This window comes from Buteo buteo, chromosome 16 (assembly GCF_964188355.1).
Source record: "Buteo buteo chromosome 16, bButBut1.hap1.1, whole genome shotgun sequence".
Lineage (NCBI taxonomy): Eukaryota > Metazoa > Chordata > Aves > Accipitriformes > Accipitridae > Buteo > Buteo buteo.
Window position 1 is genome coordinate 14,527,535 of NC_134186.1, and position 19,376 is coordinate 14,546,910.

At 43.1% G+C, this 19,376-nt stretch overlaps 1 protein-coding gene across 2 annotated transcripts in view; it reads right to left on the reverse strand.

The window, feature by feature from the left end:
• The window catches only part of PTPRJ (protein tyrosine phosphatase receptor type J), a 77,926-nt gene that overhangs the window by 6,966 nt on the left and 51,584 nt on the right, over window positions 1-19,376 (reverse strand). Inside the window, exons 4-18 of one of the 2 annotated variants that reach the window (XM_075047939.1) lie at window positions 19,010-19,276; window positions 18,181-18,447; window positions 15,043-15,309; window positions 14,153-14,419; window positions 12,762-13,028; window positions 11,279-11,545; window positions 10,083-10,349; window positions 7,998-8,285; window positions 7,617-7,751; window positions 4,827-5,037; window positions 4,550-4,668; window positions 3,889-3,976; window positions 2,785-2,826; window positions 1,752-1,839; window positions 537-627 (exon numbers count right to left, since the gene is read on the reverse strand). In XM_075047939.1, the coding sequence (XP_074904040.1) occupies window positions 537-627; window positions 1,752-1,839; window positions 2,785-2,826; window positions 3,889-3,976; window positions 4,550-4,668; window positions 4,827-5,037; window positions 7,617-7,751; window positions 7,998-8,285; window positions 10,083-10,349; window positions 11,279-11,545; window positions 12,762-13,028; window positions 14,153-14,419; window positions 15,043-15,309; window positions 18,181-18,447; window positions 19,010-19,276 (2,931 nt within the window). The remainder of the gene's footprint in view (window positions 1-536; window positions 628-1,751; window positions 1,840-2,784; window positions 2,827-3,888; window positions 3,977-4,549; window positions 4,669-4,826; window positions 5,038-7,616; window positions 7,752-7,997; window positions 8,286-10,082; window positions 10,350-11,278; window positions 11,546-12,761; window positions 13,029-14,152; window positions 14,420-15,042; window positions 15,310-18,180; window positions 18,448-19,009; window positions 19,277-19,376) is intronic. The other variant, XM_075047940.1, reaches the window with a different exon arrangement.

Below are 19,376 nucleotides of genomic sequence, written 5' to 3' on the forward strand. Positions count from 1 at the left end.
CTCCAGCTGCCATTGCAGCTAACGTTTTTCCTCCAAAGCACCCCTAAGTACCTGTCACTGTTCGCCTTCCAATTCCTTCTTACACTCTGCTATGTTGGGATGCCTACAGACAACTTGGCAGGGCTTCAGGTCTTAGTTCATCTGCAAAGCTGGCCAGCAAGGTCTTAATGTTTCTCATCGCTCTGCACATCTATCTGTCTGTAGTCAACTGTTAACCTCTTGCTTTTTCAGTCTAGACTGCAAATTTCTCACAAATGAAAAATTAAAATTATTTAATTAAAGGTAAAGTTCTTTAAGGAGCTTTCTTGAGGGAAAGCTTGGGAACTTTAGGGAACATTCTTGAGGGAAAGCTCTTTAGGTTTGCTTATACAGTGATTTTGGGAAAGCAGCAGCCCAAATTCATTCATTTGGAAATTGACAACATTAATCCCTCTTTGAAACCTCTGGGTACTATTAAAGCCAAATTAGCCAAACCCAAGGTTTTTCACCTAAAATCTCAACCAGTAGAAGATGCAAAACCAAAGAGAGTAACTCACATGGTAAGACGTTGTTGTATCTATTTTTTCCCCTGTTCTCAGCAAGTTCAGCAGCAAATTTGGGCTGATGAACACCAGCAGACTTGAGTTCCTACAATAAAAGGATTCATTAGCATCTGGTCTTGGTTTAGGAATCATACAGAAACACATGACTGAAATAAACAATACTCCAAACACTCTTGGTCTTTGCTGTAAAAGTAAGCATGTCAAACTGGGATAAAAGGTGACAGAAATCATCTTTTACAGAGTGGGAGGGTGACAGTGGCAAACCTGATAGAGAAGGGATTAATACAGCTTGTAAGAATAGTTCCATGTTTAAAACCCAGAGATGGACTTTAAAAGCCCAGAAACAGTTTTGCAGAAATACGTGACAGTGACATCAACGGTGCACTCGTTCTGACCCCAAGGCAGTGAACTACTTGGCATAAGCTTTACAGACATTTCAGGGAGAAAGGGAGCAAATACACCATGAAAAGACTGAAGGAAGCAAAATCTGAGAGGCAGGCAAGGTGGAGCACAAGCCTGCAAAGTACAATCAAAGGGAGAGAATTTGATCTGGAAAGAAGAAGAAAGTCAATTAACAGCTTCAAGGAGATGAAAAAAAATGAGATTCTTTAAGAGCAGACATGACAAGACAGAATCCTTACTGACACTTGAGTCCTGCCTTTTGTACCTTATAACAATTGAGCTTTAGTGCATTTCATAGAAAAACATTTATGGTCACTAAGCAAATGATAATTGCCATTTTTCTGACTGCTCCTTTGAGGTATTCACAGGTGTGGTTTGCAAATCGCACCTATGCACTGAGGTAGTCAGTGATATTAGCGAGAGACCTGTCTTGCTGTGTAGAAAAACAAAAAACAGATAAAAAACCCAAATTGCAGAGAAGTTAGAGAGCTTTCCCTAGGCTAACTCTGTAGTGCGACTAGGGAAAGGACTCAGGAGATCCTGTCTCTGGTGAGAGCTCTGATCAGCAGGCCATGCTATAAGCTCACAGGTAGAGATAATAGTTCAGGATATGAAGTATTTATCATGCGCTTCAACTAAATTTGAAGCTGAATCAGGGAAGGGAAGGCTATACATGAGGCTTAATAATCTGTGTAATAAAGGTCCCTTCTCTTCCCCTTCAGTAAGCCTCCCGTATGCTCCATAGGAAAGCTAATTTGCCTTTCCAAAAATATTTATCATGAAGCTCTCTCCACTGAAGGCACGTACCTCATACTCTTCAGCAAAACCACAGTTGGAGTCAGCTTGCTGCTTCTTAAAGTAGGACTCAAAGTTCTCCACTTTAATCATTTTTGATCTAAAATGAGAAAAGCCATGTATTGGTAACTAGTATTAGGTAAATAAACCATGAATTCAGTTCATGTGTTAGAAAGTATGCTTTACTTACTTCTTGATTCTTCAGGGGAGGGTGGGGGGAAGAAAAAGAGGTTGATTAGACACATGCAGCTGTATTTTTCACTATGTGAATCTAAGAATGAAAGCATGACTGTTAGTAGCAGCCACAAAACTGCATTTTACAGGGGACAGGATATCAAGCATAGTATTTAACCTATCTGTTAAACCAAGGAGAGATTAGTGCATCCTTCAGGAGAAGAATATCACAGAAGGTGGCAGTCAGCTGCTTCTGTACTGCCATCACTTTGGCCCCATTCCCTGGTGTATTTTATGTCAACTATCAAAGTCTACACAGGTGGGACTTCATGGAATGCTCCAGCCATGCCTTTCCATCAGCACAAGAACTGGTGCAAGAACCAATACTGTGATTCAATTGCACTGCCTGTGACTTCCAATATATTGTGGTTACCCTCCCATGGCCAGATTTTACGATCCCAACATTATCCAAATTAATGGCTCGGTGCAAAGTAGTCATAAAGCAAAGGAAAATTCAGGCCACAGTGCAGAATTTTGCCTATGTGCACTTTATCAACAATTTGGATTGTGTCCTCAATGTGCGCAGAAGCCTGCGTTTCATTCAAACATCCTGTTTTTCAAAACTATGTGCACCATTTGTGTGAATAACAGCGATTCATGAAGCAAGCACTCAAATCCCTGTGGCAGCTCTAAAAGTCTCGATCAATGTGATTACTTTTAGTCTGCAGGCTGGAGTTTTTAAATTCCATGATGAATTAATACTGCAAAATTCTACACAAAACTGTACAGAAAACAAGTATCAGGATTCAGAGTAAGTTCTGCAAATATCACTTGAGCCCAGAAAACAATGTGTGAAAGGATATGGACTTACTTAATTGGAGAAAAGGACACTTCAGTATTTCTTTTATCTTTCCTATAAGGCGAAAGAAAACAACACAATAGGTTCACAGTAGAATTTAATGGAATGCATATCAGATTTCTGACAACAGCTATTTCCTGCACCCGTTCAGAACAATTTCTTTTAAAGCATCTCATTCTGTGAAAAAAAAAACCAACCTCCTGAGGCAAACCTTACACCTGGAGTAAGAATAAAATACTTCACCCTTCATTCAGTGATGTTGTGCAACAGGACTGTTTCTTTCTGTTGGAACCACAGTATAATGCCTGAACACAAAGCACAAAGTTTGGTGGAAGAAGTACATCTGAGGGATCTGCATCGCTAGCTAACAGGAGAACTGCTACTAATCCCAGAATCCCTATAGTAAGTGTTCAACAGTGATGTGTCAGTGGTACTGAAAGTGGTAGTTGAATGAAAATAAGCATTCCTAGCTTTAAAGGAAGCTCTTCTCATTATTGTCCACAGCTATTAGACATGCTTGTAAAACCAACAGCAGTTAATCAAAGAAACTAAGAAAACTGGACTAAGGGCCCTACAGCTAACTCTTTGCATGACCAGAAACAGGACAAAGCCTTTGTGAACTCTTAAGTCCCATATTATTTGGAAAAGATTGGAAACTAAGAGACCAGCTCAAACCCTAGGCAACTCATCAACTTCTGGAAGCTCCAGAATGGAAGTTTCATGTGACAGGCCATCAAGCAATTAAACAGCACGATTAATGGATAATTTAAAATAAAACCATCTAAGATACAATTACATATATCTTTTAGCACAATAATTTGTGTTGCTTGCTCACTTCTGACTGAATTACTTTATCAGCATGCATGGATTCAGAAGAGCTAAACAAAACAAATCTTAACTTATTAGTCTGTAACTATGGAGTTGAACAAAGTCATTTAACTAGTTTGATACATTATCTCTAATCTGTAACATACAAACAAGATTTTTAATAGAATGTATTTTAAAGCATCGTGACAGAAATGTATAAAACAGAAAGAGGCCTTTTTAGGAGAAAGATACAGAAGTGAAATACTGGTGTTCCTCATCACAACAAATACAATGATGAACATACATTACCTTCTCTTTCTCCAGAATATGAAACCCCCTATAGTGACTACAGCCAATATAGCTAAAAGGCATCCAATAACGGCTCCAGCAATAACACCTGATAAAAGAGAACACATATTACTCATTACTGATTTACTTCTTTGGTAATGATCTAACTCGATCAATGTGCTAAAAGAGAACCTTGCAAGTGACAGAGCACACTTCACTCTACTAGACTTTTTTTCTTTACTGGGTCCTTTGGCAGCACCAGTATTGAAAGCGCATTAAGAATAATAAATCAATGATGATAAATAAACAAAAAATTGGCATCAAAGGACCAGTATTTGCATTCCAATACACCTGCTTCCAACTTACCAGAACTGTTAGAACATCAGCTGCTTTTTGCCACTTGTTTCTGTTCCAAAGTCTTGCTGTGCCATCCAATCCCTTCTAGCATGCCATGAGTAGCACAGCTTTTGGTTACTTCCACAGTGGAAGTCATACATGAAAAAAGGTCACCCACAGAACTAGCAAGGTATAAATTTACAGAGCAGTGCAAAGCTAGAAAGAAACAGTCCATCACAGAGAAACCAATGGGCGTTTTGCTGTTATGAAATTTGCCATAATTAAGGAATCTCTGCACACTGCGTATGTGCCAAGCCGCTAGTTCTATACTTGACATTAACTATACCTGGATCCTGGGGTAGCAAAACCGCCTCAGAACAGGGTGAAAATGATACATAACTATCTTCTCCCGCAATGATGTTGCCCATAGTAAAGGTTATATTAGTGAAACCTGCAACACTTGTCCTGTTGATAAGGGAGAAGAAAAAAAAAACAAAACAACAAACCACAGGTACGTTACATGGTTTTAACAGCCTTAAGCAAGATCTATAATCTTTTCATTAGATGATCTTTTAGATTCCAACTGCAGCAAAATTAACCAAACAGTGGTTTGAAATAAATACCTGTATGAATGAAGTGGAATCAATGGTCCGTTTTCGTAGCCATACATTGTGTTTCCCTTGCCAACATTAACGACATTTGTACCATTCTGAGAATGGAAAGAAGGTGATTTTGCCTGCTCTGTATCTATGACATATGTTACATAGGTGACTGTCATCTTCTTCTGGAAATCTTTGTATGTGTTCTTCAATTTAGACTTCAAAGACACACAACCTTCAGGAAAAAACAAGGATATATGTGGAATATATCATCCACTGATTTTGTATCAATTGGCACAGTGGCTGAGACGGTCACATTAACCACAGTTATTACTCCATAAATACTGCTTGAAATGAAAAGCTGAGTGCAACAGAATCTCAGAAATCTCTTGTACTGCAGCGCAATCTACTGAACTACCTCCCTACTCCCCAGTTGTACTTGTTTTAATCTCCTTTTGGTTTTACTTCTACCATGTATAGTGGAGCTTCTCTGTAAAGGTACATTAGTGGTGGATTCTGGTGTCCTCGTGGACAGCCTTCACTAGACAAGTCAGTCATAACCATATGTACTCTACCAATTATCATATGTAAAGAGTGCAAACAGTGTAGAAAAAGTCAGCTGGTATTTGGTAACGTTGTGCCACCCAAACAGCATCAAGCCTCATTCAGGGTGACACCAAACTCGTCCTGAACTATACTTCCTTGCTGTGTCTTACACGAAGTCTCACACCTAAACCCTAAGAGATGAAAGAGTTAATTTCTGCCTTTTCTTGACATAGACAAGCATTGGACAAAACAGTGATCAGAACAGTTTCTCTTCCAGAAGACTGAGAAGAAGAGGCTACCGCAGTCAAACAGTGACTAACAGGACACCATCTGCAGAACAGCATCACTTCACAGTGTCTGTTGTTAGAAGATGAACCTCAGAAACCTGAGGCAGTTTATACAGTTGAGGCATATGTGACCTGAGAGGTAACAAACAAGCTCAAATTACCAGTTGTCCAACAACTCAAGAAGCGAGCAAACTGACATAAATATTCAAAGTGCTGCAGGAGGAGGAAGAATCTTGCTCATTTGACTGATGTTTATATACATTGCTCTCTACTGACTGCCTTTACAAAGCTAAAAGCTCCTTATAAAAGCAAATATAGTATTGAATTCACCTTTAAAAAGGAGAAGCCTTGCAGGAACTCTGAAAGGTGGGAAAGCTCTAGTAAGTTTTCTACAGTTGTGTAGACAAGGTTTGATCAGCCACCAACAGCAAAGCTCTCACCAGCTGCAACTGTGCAGGAACAGGGTGCAAGACAGCTCTTCTAAACCACTAGTTTGGTTACATTAAAAGCAGCTGAGGTTGCAATTAACTCAGTTGCCTAGAAACAGGTGTTCAGTACTATCAGAGATACATTATATGTCCTGTCTGGTCCCTAGTTTCCATTCCAAAAGGATGTACATCCCAGGTTGTATCTGCAGCTCTTCGTGGATCTCTTGGGTATCACCCTAGGACATCTCAAACAGCCATAGACACCATTGCTTACACTATTCAATAAAGTCCCCTCTGTCTATCCTAAAGGTAACGATGTCTGTTTTAAGACAGAAAACCACATTTCAAGCATTTTAATGCTATTTCAACACTATAAAGCTGACGTAATGCTTGCCTGTACTGATGGTTTTTTGTTCCTATCAAAGCACTCAGACTATATTATAAATACAGGCAATCTTTCTTCCTTATTTCTCTCAATCACATCTTGAAACTCCCTTCCTTGAATACCCTGCAATCAAAACCACACTGAAGAACACACTGAATTTCATCAAGACTAAACAGGACTTGCTGAAGGTACAAGCAGAGCTGTTGCTGCATGCAAGAGATTGACATTCAAATCAGCAACTCTGGGGCAGCTGAGTAGATGTGAAAAATAGGAATTTTCTGCACTGGTGCACTACATATCCATATACATAGGCATTTCTTGGACATATATTGTATGGAAAACCACAGAAGAAAGATCTACAGTCAAACTGCTGCAAGATGAATTTCCAGCGTTAAGACAAAGGATAAGCATGAGTGTCAAATCTCACGTGGGGAAAACTATCTCCATCAGCTGCTTTATTCCTCCAGTGCACTGGCAGAAATTAAAAGAAGTTCAACTAGAACCTACACTGTGAAGGTAAGTTCCTTAATTTTATGATTTATCACTAGACATCCACCAATTAAAGACATTTCTCTGTTTTGATGCTTTAAAGAGGTGAGTTTGATAGACTACCCTCTAGCTTTCCATGGCATTCAACCTCCCTTGGCATGTAATGCTGATAATGCTTTTCAAGCCTTCCACCTGCATGCCATCTCGCTCAGTTAATAAAGTGCTTGAAGTAAAATCAGAAGGAAAGCTCTCTTCCTTTAAGATCTTACTGCGGGTATCTTCCAGCTGAAGAAGGGAGTGGGGAAAACATCCCACATTCCAAAGTTACTTATATCAGTAACTCTGAAAATTATTCTGTGGGGGGAAAAAAAGGATACTACACAATCTTGTGGCAGAAATCACTGGCAAATTAAGATGACAACAGCACAGTGGCAATATGTAGGAGACTTATACAAGGATAAGTCAGGCTGGAAAAGGCTGAGTGAAAACAGTGGCTTTCTGAAAACAAGGAGGGATCTGACTTCAAGCAAGTGAGGCATTTGCTTCGTGATTTTTGAAAGGTGATTGAAAATACCAAGTCAGCTTTTTCTCTATCCATTTAACACCTATTTAGAGTTTAAAACATAATGTTGTCTGATAAATTGTTTCACACAGCTACAAGATAATATCAACATCTTACCTTGTTCTTCTGTTATGATCATTACTGCATAGGCTTTTAATGGTCCATTCACTGACTCAAAATCAGAGAATTCCACAGACAATGAGCTGTGACTGACCTCCTTGACTAAAGGAGCTTTGCTTGGAGCAGGTGGGTCTATAAACAGAAATATTTTTTAGTACTGATAAAGAAAAGTTTTCCAAACAAGGAAACACTGTAATACTGATGCTGTTCATGTAATGCATATTTATTGTGTGTCACATTAGGCTTTGCATGAATGTAGCGTTTTATTCATAATCTGTAGGCTGATAATGTACTGCATATCAAGTTTGGTATTCTGCAATCACGAAGTTAATATTTTGGTCCTATGAATATCTTTCATTCTCAAATCTTAAAGCTTACCAGTAATGCTCGTATTACACATTTTCTGCACTGGAGGGCTTTCAGTACTATTTGAAAGAGTTGCAATAGTAACAGTATAGGTGCTGAAATAATCTAAAGACGCTGTTCTGAAGGTTTCCACTGAGCCTTCCCTCATGCAGGATGGAGTCCGTTCTTCTTTTGCCCATGTACCATTAAATATTTTAATTCTGAAGCCAGAATTGTTACCAGAAGGGCATTCCCATTTCAGCATTAGAGAAGACTGCTTGGCCACTGGTTCACACTGAAATGAATTCACCAAGGCAGGAACTGGAGAAAAAAAAAAAAAAAAAAAAAAAGGAGGGAGAAATCAAGTATTGCAGTAAATAGAAAAAGCTGTCTATTCGCAAGTTCTGTGTATAAACATTTTAAAAGTGGAAAAGAATACTGAAGTTTTACAAAAGATGAAGCTACTGCCTACAAAGACTTGCTACCCTATAAGGAAGAGAAGTATTTAGCACACGAAGTACACAGACCTCTTCTGTGCTAACACCTCTGCAGACAGGTTTATCAAGAAAATTTAGGTTAAGTATCTGTCAAGTCAGCTAAGTTTTCAAAATACTGTTCAACCACTGAACGTACTACTCTAAGAACATTTTTAGAGTACTATGTAGATTGATGCTAACTCCCTGTATAATTACATAAAACTCTTAGTGGCCAAGAAATAAGACAACAAATATAAGCTCTGTGCATTAAGAGCACAGCAGTAGTCATCCTTAAGAGCAGCAACTACAGCATGTCAGTTTGTATGAGAGTCCTATAGGACACAATATAAAAATCACAACCTTATGACCAGATATAAAAAGATATTTACGAAGTTAATGTAGCAGTAACACTGAGAAGAAAGGTCCCTCTAAACTAAACATCTTATAAAACTTGGACCTTCAAGGCCAAAGCTCTTCTAACTTCTACAATTGTAACACATGGCAAATTTATTTCCTCTTTTGATAAAGAAGTATTTAGTACTTCCAAATACTGGGGTAAGAGACTCATGGATTAAATTATTTTTATTATTTTTAATAAAAAGGGCTATTATTTTAAGAAACTAAGGAGAAGCAGAATTGTGTACCAGAAGAAACAGATTTAGTTAAAAGATAGATGTGAGTGACTGGGACTTATTTCTACTGCATTTTATAAATATTTATTTTCCTTCAGTAACACCATCGGCCACTCCTACAAATACAGTGAAATCATAGAAGGTTCCAGGGTTTAAGTCTGTAATAACAGCTCTGGTGACACTGGATGTCTCGTTTCTAGAGGAGGAACCATGACTTTGGATCTCTATCCTGTACATGTAGTTAGAAGAAGTATCATCTGTGCCCCATGGGAAAAATCAGAAACCAGCATAGTCTGCCTGGCTACGGAAAACGGAGCTGGACTCTGTGAAAGTCAAGATAAGACTCTGTTAACACTCACAAATATCTGCTGACAAACACAGAAAAAGCAGGGGCACAGCCATGATTCCATGTTTTAGACAGAATGAGCATTACAAGTAGCCAAGCTGCACTTTCACAGTACCAGAGACTCTCTAAACAGGTTCATCCTGAGGCACCTCTGGAAAACCTACTGAGGAGCTCTGTGACAGATTCACTTCATCTCAGTCAAAACAGGACGAAACGAAGGAAAGTACACAACAGCACATATTCACAAGGGGAAAAATAGTCACAATGTCTAGTGTGAGGAACACAGGAGTACCTCAACCTTCTTCTCTTTGCTGACGAGCTGAGCAGAGCAGCGTGGCTGAGAGCCACACAGCACAGTGCTGCCCACAGCCCAGCTGCAGCCACGGACCCCTCCAAAGGGGGAAGTTGCCCAGGCACAATGCACTCTCTGTGGGAGCCCTTCAGAATACGGGCCAAGGGCCTCATCCACATAGAGGAGAAGACAACAAAATCCCCCAGAAAACCCCCTTCCACACATTAACATCACTGACTGTGGGTAGGCCATGTACAGCACTTCTGCCTGAAAAAATATTGTATTTCAACCCTCAGGCAGGTGGGCAGAACCCTGTGCTGCAGAGCAAAATACAGACAACCAGGAACAGGGCTGCAAGAAGCTGTGACTTACTTGTATACAGCCTTATGGGCACTCCTTCTCCTTCCGTCTGACCATCAGCTGCTACTGCAAATACTGTGAAATCATACAATGTCCCAGGGATTAGCTCGGTAATTTCTGCTTTGGTAACATCGGATGTCAGGTTCCTAACAGAGGTACTGCTTATAACCTCTATCCTGTATGTGTAGGAGTTGGAAGTAGCATCATTCACCATCCATGTTAAGCTGACAGAAGTCACACCAACATATTCTGCTTTGAGATCAAGAACTGGGCTGGGCTCTGTAAAAGGCAACACAACAGTCTGTCAACCTACGAGAACATCTGCTCACATACAGGGACAGAAGAAACACAGGCACACCACTGCTTCACTGTCTTCACATCACCCCTTGTTCAGAGTGCAGGAACACCCCGACACCACCACCAGATGCTCCTGGAGGCTTCTGCATCAATGGACAGGTAAGAGAGAACGGAAGAAAAGTCATTCTGAGTGTGATTCATCTCCCTGTGACACTCCAAAGCAGAAGCACAGGCCGTCAAACTCTGACAGATCTCCCAGGGCTTCCCTTGGGAATTCAGAGATGTAGTCAGGAAAGATACAAGGTCGCAGGGGAAGGTGGGGAAAGCAGAGCAGATGGTGGTGTAGCTGTGGACAGCAAAAGGTAAGAACTTCAAATATCACTGGAAAAGAGGGAATGACCTGCACCACCTTGCTCTTTCACCACCCTTTGTGCCCTGAGCTCACTCCTGAGATAGTGATGCCTAAAGCTCATTCTCCTGCTGCAGCCCAATGGCTGCCACAGGTCCCCAAAATCACACAACTTCCCTGGACACCACACACTCTCTCTGTGTGGGAACCCTTTAAAATAAGGGTCTGAGGCCCCCATCCTCCAAGAAGCGAAGGCAGCAAAACTGCCCACACAAATTCCAAGCCAGGGAGGCAGGGGCTCAGCAAGAGTTCCTTCATTGTGTCACAGGCCTTGGTGATCACCTTCAACAATTGCTGGTATTGAGGAGGTTTGTTTTACTTTTTTTTTAAAAGGAAGACTATGTCTTTTTCACACAAACATCTCTGACAGCAGGCAGGCAAAGCACAGCACCTCTGCCTGCAACAGCATCAAATTTCAACCCCTGGGCAGGCAGGCAAAGCCCTGAGCTGCACAGCAAAATACAGACCAGCACGAACACGTGTGCAAGCAACTGTGACTTACTTGTATACAGCCTTATGGGCACTCCTTCTCCTTCCGTCTGACCATCAGCTGCTACTGCAAATACTGTGAAATCATACAATGTCCCAGGGATTAACTCAGTAATTTCGACTTCGGTGACATTGGACGTCAGGTTTCTAACAGAGGTACCGCTCATAACCTCTATCCTGTACGTGTAGGAGTTGGAAGCAGCGTTGCTCACTGCCCATGTTAAGCTGACATTCTCAGTACCAACATATTCTGCCTTGAGATCATGGACTGGGCTGGGCTCTGTGAAAGACAAAACAACAATCTGTCAAACTGCAAGAACATCTGCTCACATACAGGGACAGAAGAAACACAGGCACACCACTGCTTCACTGTCTTCACATCACCCCTTGTTCAGAGTGCAGGAACACCCCGACACCACCACCAGATGCTCCTGGAGGCTTCTGCATCAATGGCTGGGTAACAGAAAAATGAAAAAGAGGCATCTCAAGTGTGATTCATCTTCTTCTCATGTTCAAAAGCAGGAGCACAAGTTCACCATGGTGCCAGCACTCCCAGGGTTTCCCCTGGCAATCTGGAGAGGTGGGCAGGAAAGAGAGAAGAATGGAGTGGAAGGAAAATGGTGGTGCATCTCTGCACAGCAAAAAGTAAAGATGATCAAATATCACTGGAGAAGGAACAGAGGTGATGACCCAGGCACCCTGCTGCTTCTCCAACCCTCATGCCCTGTGCCCGCTCCCATGGCAGAGAGACCATCTCCAAAACCCCTCTCTCCAGCACCCTATTCTCTGTGCATCTTCAAAACAGGGCAACTAGCCATTACAGTCAGGGAACACAGGTAAGACGTTTGGAAATCGACTGGAAAGGCAGTAGCACACATACAGGTACATTTCAGGACAACACAAATGACAAGAGGCATCTCTTCTCTTTCAAATACACCCTGTGGAATGACCAGGCTGGGCTATAGCCTTACAGGCCAGCTCCAAAAAGGTCCTTCCAACACCACATGTCAAGACTTTTGATACTGAACACAGCAAATTGCTGGATGGCCAAAACAGTTCTCCTGAACTAGTGCTGCCTAAATCTCTCTCTCCTGCTACAGCCCGATGGCAGCTATGGGCCCTCAAATTACAAAAGTTTCCCTGGCACAATATGCTCCGTGTGGGACCCCCTTAAAAGAAGGGTATGAGGCCTCCATCCTCTAGGAAATGAATGCAACCCCCTTTCTCAAATTTAGGGGAAGTCCTTGGGGAAAAAAAAAAAAATCTCTTCTCTGCATTGCCAGTCTTGGGGACAAGTTTCACCAACAGCTTTCTGTAAGTGCAATGCTTCTTCTGCACTTTCCTGTGCTTGGCAGATTGGCCATCTCCAGGACAAAAACATCACCTCTGCCTGCAACAGTATTAAAATTACAACCCTCAGGCAGGTAGGCAGTGCCCTGAGCTGCACAGCAAAATACAGACCATGAGGAACACCTGTGCAAGCAACTGTGACTCACTTGTATACAGCATTATGGACAGTCCTTCTCCTTCTGTCTGACCATCAGCCACTACTGCAAATACTGTGAAACTGTACATCATCCCAGGGATTAGCTCGGTAATTTCTGCTTTGGTGACACTGGACGTCAGGTTCCTAATAGAAGTACCATTTACAACCTCTATCCTGTATGTGTAGGAGTTGGGAGTAGCATCATTCACCATCCATGTTAAGTTGACAGAAGTCACACCAACATATTCTGCTTTGAGATCAAGAACTGGCCTGGGCTCTGTGAAAGGCAAGACAACAATCTGTCAAGACACAGAAGGAAAGAAGAGCCACAGCCACATTTCCCTATTCCACATAGAATAAGCATTATTTGTAGCCAAGCAGCACTTCTACAGTATCAATGCCCAGTTTCAGACATTCATGCTGGGACATCTCTGAAAAGGCCACAGAAGTTCTGGGGGATATTGTTTTTGTTTCATTTCACATGCTAAAATTGTTTCCACAGTGCATTTCCATACAGAGAAAAAAGATGGAAATTACAGAAGGAAGCAGAGTGCAGGGTGATCTTGGTCTGTTAACTCAAAATTGCACCCATAAGTCTTAATCTGAGCCCTTCAGCCCAGCCCCTCCTCAACATCAGCAGAAGGAAATAGGCTCCTTGAGCAGGTCCAACAGCTGACCCACCCTGGGGGGCTGTGTCTGCAAGCCTGATTCAGCATCAACACTAGGCAGACACGACTCATCTCAAGCAGCTTAGACAAGCTCATCTACTCAGTAACAACTCCAGGACATAGTTCTAATTGCTTTGTAGGGCTGTTGTCCCCTTTCCACCCCTGAGCTAGACACAAAAGAGAGATCTTCTCCTCCCATCTATCCCTCTGATCTGAGAAAAAGGTGCCATGGTGCAAAGCCAGCAAAAATGGCACCACATTTGATAATGTGTCCCTAGGAACTATCACAGCCCACAGGAGCCCCAAGCCAGGGACTCTGCAAAGAGCTCAAAACAATCGTCAAGAACAAAAAGCCTCTATGTTCCTGGCCACCACATTCCTGCACACCACATCCTTTGGTATGAGCTGTGATAACCTGCTCCCAGAAGTGTTGCAGGGGGCCTATTCAGCCCTTGTCATGTTGTTATAGAGATCCAGCTGCTACATAGTCTTCAGCAGCCAAGCTCATGAAAATAACTGCTTTACAGGCAATGCATGCACACACAGAAACACATAAAATCTCAGTCCTTTTCCCTTTTACCAAAGGCCGCTTGGCATTCATGCTAACAGGCATATGGAGCAAAGCAGCACCACAACGAGAAATAGTATAAAGCTGGAAACGCAGGGTAAAAAAGTAGGGCAATTTGGTACAAAATGCATGTTTACTTGCAGTTGAGAAGCATCATTTCCTTACTTGTATACAGACTTATTGACAATCCTTCTCCTTCCGTCTGACCATCAGCTGCTACTGCAAATACTGTGAAATTGTACATCGTCCCAGGGATTAGCTCGGTAATTTCTGCTTTGGTAACATCGGATGTCAGGTTCCTAACAGAGGTACTGCTTATAACCTCTATCCTGTACGTGTAGGAGTTGGAAGTAGCATCATTCACCATCCATGTTAAGCTGACAGAAGTCACACCAACATATTCTGCTTTGAGATCAAGAACTGGGCTGGGCTCTGTAAAAGGCAACACAACAGTCTGTCAACCTACGAGAACATCTGCTCACATACAGGGACAGAAGAAACACAGGCACACCACTGCTTCACTGTCTTCACATCACCCCTTGTTCAGAGTGCAGGAACACCCCGACACCACCACCAGATGCTCCTGGAGGCTTCTGCATCAATGGACAGGTAAGAGAGAATGGAAGAAAAGTCATTCTGAGTGTGATTCATCTCCCTGTGACACTCCAAAGCAGAAGCACAGGCCATCACACTCTGACAGATCTCCCAGGGCTTCCCTTGGGAATCTAGAGAGGTGGGTAGGAAAGGGAGGAGTATGGTGGGGAAGGAAGGGGTTTTTGTTGGTTGGTTGTTTTTTTTGTTGTTTGGCTGGTTTTTTGTTTCAGGGCTGGGAGGGTTAGAGGGGTTTTGCTGGTTTGTTGGGTTTGGGGGGGAGGGGGGGGGAATTAAAAAAAAATCAGGGCTATGTTTCCTCTGCACACTAACACCTCATTCTTACTAGACAGCCCAGATAAGGTTTATACTGTATTTCAACCTTTGGGCAGGTAGGCAAAGCCCTGAGCTGCACAGCAAAATACAGACCAGCACAAACACGTGTGCAAGCAACTGTGACTTACTTGTATACAGCCTTATGGGCACTCCTTCTCCTTCCGTCTGACCATCAGCTGCTACTGCAAATACTGTGAAATCGTACATTGTCCCAGGGATTAACTCAGTAATTTCGACTTCGGTGACATTGGACGTCAGGTTTCTAACAGAGGTACCGCTCATAACCTCTATCATGTACGTGTAGGAGTTGGAAGCAGCGTTGCTCACTGCCCATGTTAAGCTGACATTCTCAGTACCAACATATTCTGCCTTGAGATCATGGACTGGGCTGGGCTCTGTGAAAGACAAAACAACAATCTGTCAAACTGCAAGAACATCTGCTCACATACAGGGACAGAAGAAACACAGGCACACCACTGCTTCACTGTCTTCACATCACCCCTTGTTCAGAGTGCAGGAACACCCCGACACCACCACCAGATGCTCCTGGAGGCTTCTGCATCAATGGACAGGTAAGAGAGAACGGAAGAAAAGTCATTCTGAGTGTGATTCATCTCCCTGTGACACTCCAAAGCAGAAGCACAGGCCATCGCACTCTGACAGATCTCCCAGGGCTTCCCTTGGGAATCTGGAGAGGTGGGCAGGAAAGAGACAGACTAGACTAGAATATTTCCGTTGGAAGGTACATACAACGATCATCTAGTCCAAATGCCTTTACCACTTCAGGGTTGACCAAAAGTTAAAGCCTATAAGAGGCATTTGGACAATGCCCTCAATAAAACACTGACAGGCTTGGCGCATCATTGACCACCACTCTAGGAAGCCTGTTCCAGTGTTTGACCACCATCCCAGTAAAGAAATGCTTCCTAATGTCAAGCCTAAACCTCCCCAGTGTAGCTTTGAACCATTCCCATATGTTCTATCACTGGATCCCACGAAGAAGAGCTCAGCACCTCCCTCTCCACTCCCCCACCTCAGGAAGCTGCAGAGAGCAATGAGTTCACCCCTCAGCCTCCTTTTCTCCAATCTAGACAAACCCAAAGTCCTCAGCTGCTCCTCATAAGACACGCCTTCCAGCCCTTTCACCAGCTTTGTTGCCCTCCTCTGGACGCATTCAAGGACCTTCACTTCCTTCTTAAATTGTGGGGCCCGGCACTGCACACGGTATTCAAGGTGAGCCCGCACCAATGCTGAATACAGCGGGATAATCACCTCTTTTGACCGGTTGGTTATCCTGTGTTTGATGCACCCCAGGATGCGGTTTGCCCTCTTGGCTGGCAGGGCTCACTGCTGACTTGTACTGAGCCTGCTGTCAACCAGCACTCCCAGATCCCTTTCTATGGGGCTGCTCTCCAGCCACTCCACTCCCAATTCATACTTGTGCCTGGTGTTACTCCATCCCAGGTGCAGAATCTGGCATTGGACATGTTAAATTTCATCCCATTAATCATTGCCCAATGCTTCATTCTATCTAGATCCCTCTGTAAGGCCTTCTGTCCCTCAAGAGAATCAACAGCACCTCCCAGCTTGGCATCATCAGCAAACCTGCTGATGGTGCATTCAACTCCTGCATCCAGATCATTGATGAATATATTGAACAGCACTGGCCCTAGGATTGAACCCTGAGGAACACTGCTAGTGACCAGTCGCCAGCCAGATGTAGCCCCATTCACTACAACCCTTTGAGCCGTGCTGTTCAGCCAGTTCTTCATCCAGTGCACCATGAACCCATTCATGTCCAGAAGGATGCTGTGAGGGACAGTATCAACCGCCTTACTAAAATCCAGGAAAACTACATCCACCGCCTTCCCTTCATCCACTAGGCAGGTGACCTTATAGAAGGATATAAAATTAAACAGGACTTTCCCTTTGTGAACCCATGTTGACTGTGCCTGATGATTGTGCTATTCCTTAAACGTCTTTCAGTAGTACCCAGTATGATCTTCTCTGTAATTTTTCCAGGAACTGAGGTTAGACTAACAGGTCTGTAGTTTCCTGGGTCTTCCCTCACACCCTTCTTGTAAATTGGAGTAACATTGGCTAACTTCCAGTCAGCAGGCACCTCTCCAGACTCCCAAGACCTTTGGTAGATGATCGAGAGGGGTCCTGCCGTAACATCCGCTAGCTCCTTCATTACTCTGGGATGAACCCCATCAGGCCCCATGGACTTGTGAACATTCAGCTGATACAGCCAGTCCCTTACAATTTCAGTGTCCACAAATGGAAAGTCACTGTTCCCACACTCATGGTCCTCCAACTCAGGAACTCAGGGGACTGAGCAACCCAAGGGACTGAAACAAAAAAAGCCTTGAATGGCTCCACTTTTTATTCATCCCCGTTAGTCAGATGACCATCTTCAACAAGTATTGGTGCAGTGTTTTCTTTAGACCTCCTCTTGCTATTAATGCACTTAAAAAAGCCTTTCTTGTTCTCTAACACAATACTGGCCAGTTTCAACTCTAACTGAGCTTTGGCCTTTCATGTCCTCTCCCTGCATGTATGAACGACAGCTCTGTAATCTTCCTGTGAAGCCTGAGCTTGCTTCCAGAGATCATACAATTTCTTTTTCCTCTTGAGCTCCACAAGGAGTTCCCTGTTCTGCCAAGCTGGTTGTCTGGCCTGCTTGCTTGACTTTCAACACAGCAGAATTGCCTGTTCCTGTGCTTCTAAAAGGTGGTTCTTAAAATCTGACCAGCATTCACGGAATCCTAAGCCCTCAAAATCAGATTCTCAGGGTACCCTGTTGAGTAGCTCCCTGAACAGCTTAGAATTTGCTCTCTTGAAGTCCAGGGTAGCAACTCTGCTGTTTTTTTTTCTCATTACACTGAAAATTTTAAACTCGACAATTTAACAATCATTGTGGCCAAGACATCCCATCTCCCATGAGTCCTTCTCTATTCACAAATAGCAGTTCTAGGAGGGCACCTTTCCTAGTTGTCTCACTAAGTACTTGTGGCAAGAAGTTATCTCCCATATGAGGATATATGAGGAGATAAGGATGGAGGGGAATGAAGGTGGGTTTTGTTTGGCTGGTTTTGCTGCTTTTTTTTTTTTTTTTAAAGCAGGGGTATGTTTCTTCCACACATTAAGACCCCATACTTAGTAGACCACCCAGATTAGGCTCCAGGATTAAAACATCACCCCAGGCAGGTAGGCAAAGCTCTGAGCCGCCCAGCAGAAAAGGGCTGCAAGAAGCTGTGACTTACTTGTATACAGCCTTATGGGCACTCCTTCTCCTTCCGTCTGACCATCAGCTGCTACTGCAAATACTGTGAAATTGTACATCGTCCCAGGGATTAGCTCGGTAATTTCTGCTTTGGTAACATCGGATGTCAGGTTCCTAACAGAGGTACTGCTTATAACCTCTATCCTGTACGTGTAGGAGTTGGAAGTAGCATCATTCACCATCCATGTTAAGCTGACAGAAGTCACACCAACATATTCTGCTTTGAGATCAAGAACTGGGCTGGGCTCTGTAAAAGGCAACACAACAGTCTGTCAACCTACGAGAACATCTGCTCACATACAGGGACAGAAGAAACACAGGCACACCACTGCTTCACTGTCTTCACATCACCCCTTGTTCAGAGTGCAGGAACACCCCGACACCACCACCAGATGCTCCTGGAGGCTTCTGCATCAATGGACAGGTAAGAGAGAACGGAAGAAAAGTCATTCTGAGTGTGATTCATCTCCCTGTGACACTCCAAAGCAGAAGCACAGGCCGTCAAACTCTGACAGATCTCCCAGGGCTTCCCTTGGGAATCCAGAGATGTAGTCAGGAAAGAGGCATGGATGGAGGGGAACGTGAGGAAGGAAGATAATTAGAAACAAAACAAAAACATCAGGGCTATGTTTCTACTGCACACTAACATCACATCCTTTGCATACAGCCCAGATCAGGCTCCATGACTAAAACATCATGTCTATAGACAATAGTATTGAATTACAATCCTCACATAGGTAGGCAAAGCCCTGAGTTGCACAGCAAAATACAGTCCACCAGAAATAGGGCTGCAAGCAACTGTGACTTACTTGTATACAGCCTTATGGACACTCCTTCTCCTTCTGTCTCATCATCATTCGCTATTGCAAATACTGTGAAATTATACAATGTCCCAGGGGTTAAATCTGTAATTTCGGCTTCGGTGACATTGGACGTCAGGTTCCTAACAGAAGTACCACTTGCAACCACCATCCTGTACGTGTAGGAGTTGGAAGCAGTGTTGCTCACTGCCCATGTTAAGCTGATATTCTCAGCACCAACGTATTCTGCCTTGAGACCAAGAATGGGGTTGGGCTCTGTGAAAGGCAAGGAAAAAAAAACCCCAACATCTTTTAACCTGCAACACTATTTGCTGACAAACACATAAAAGGAGTCTTCTCCCTGCTGTACCCAAAT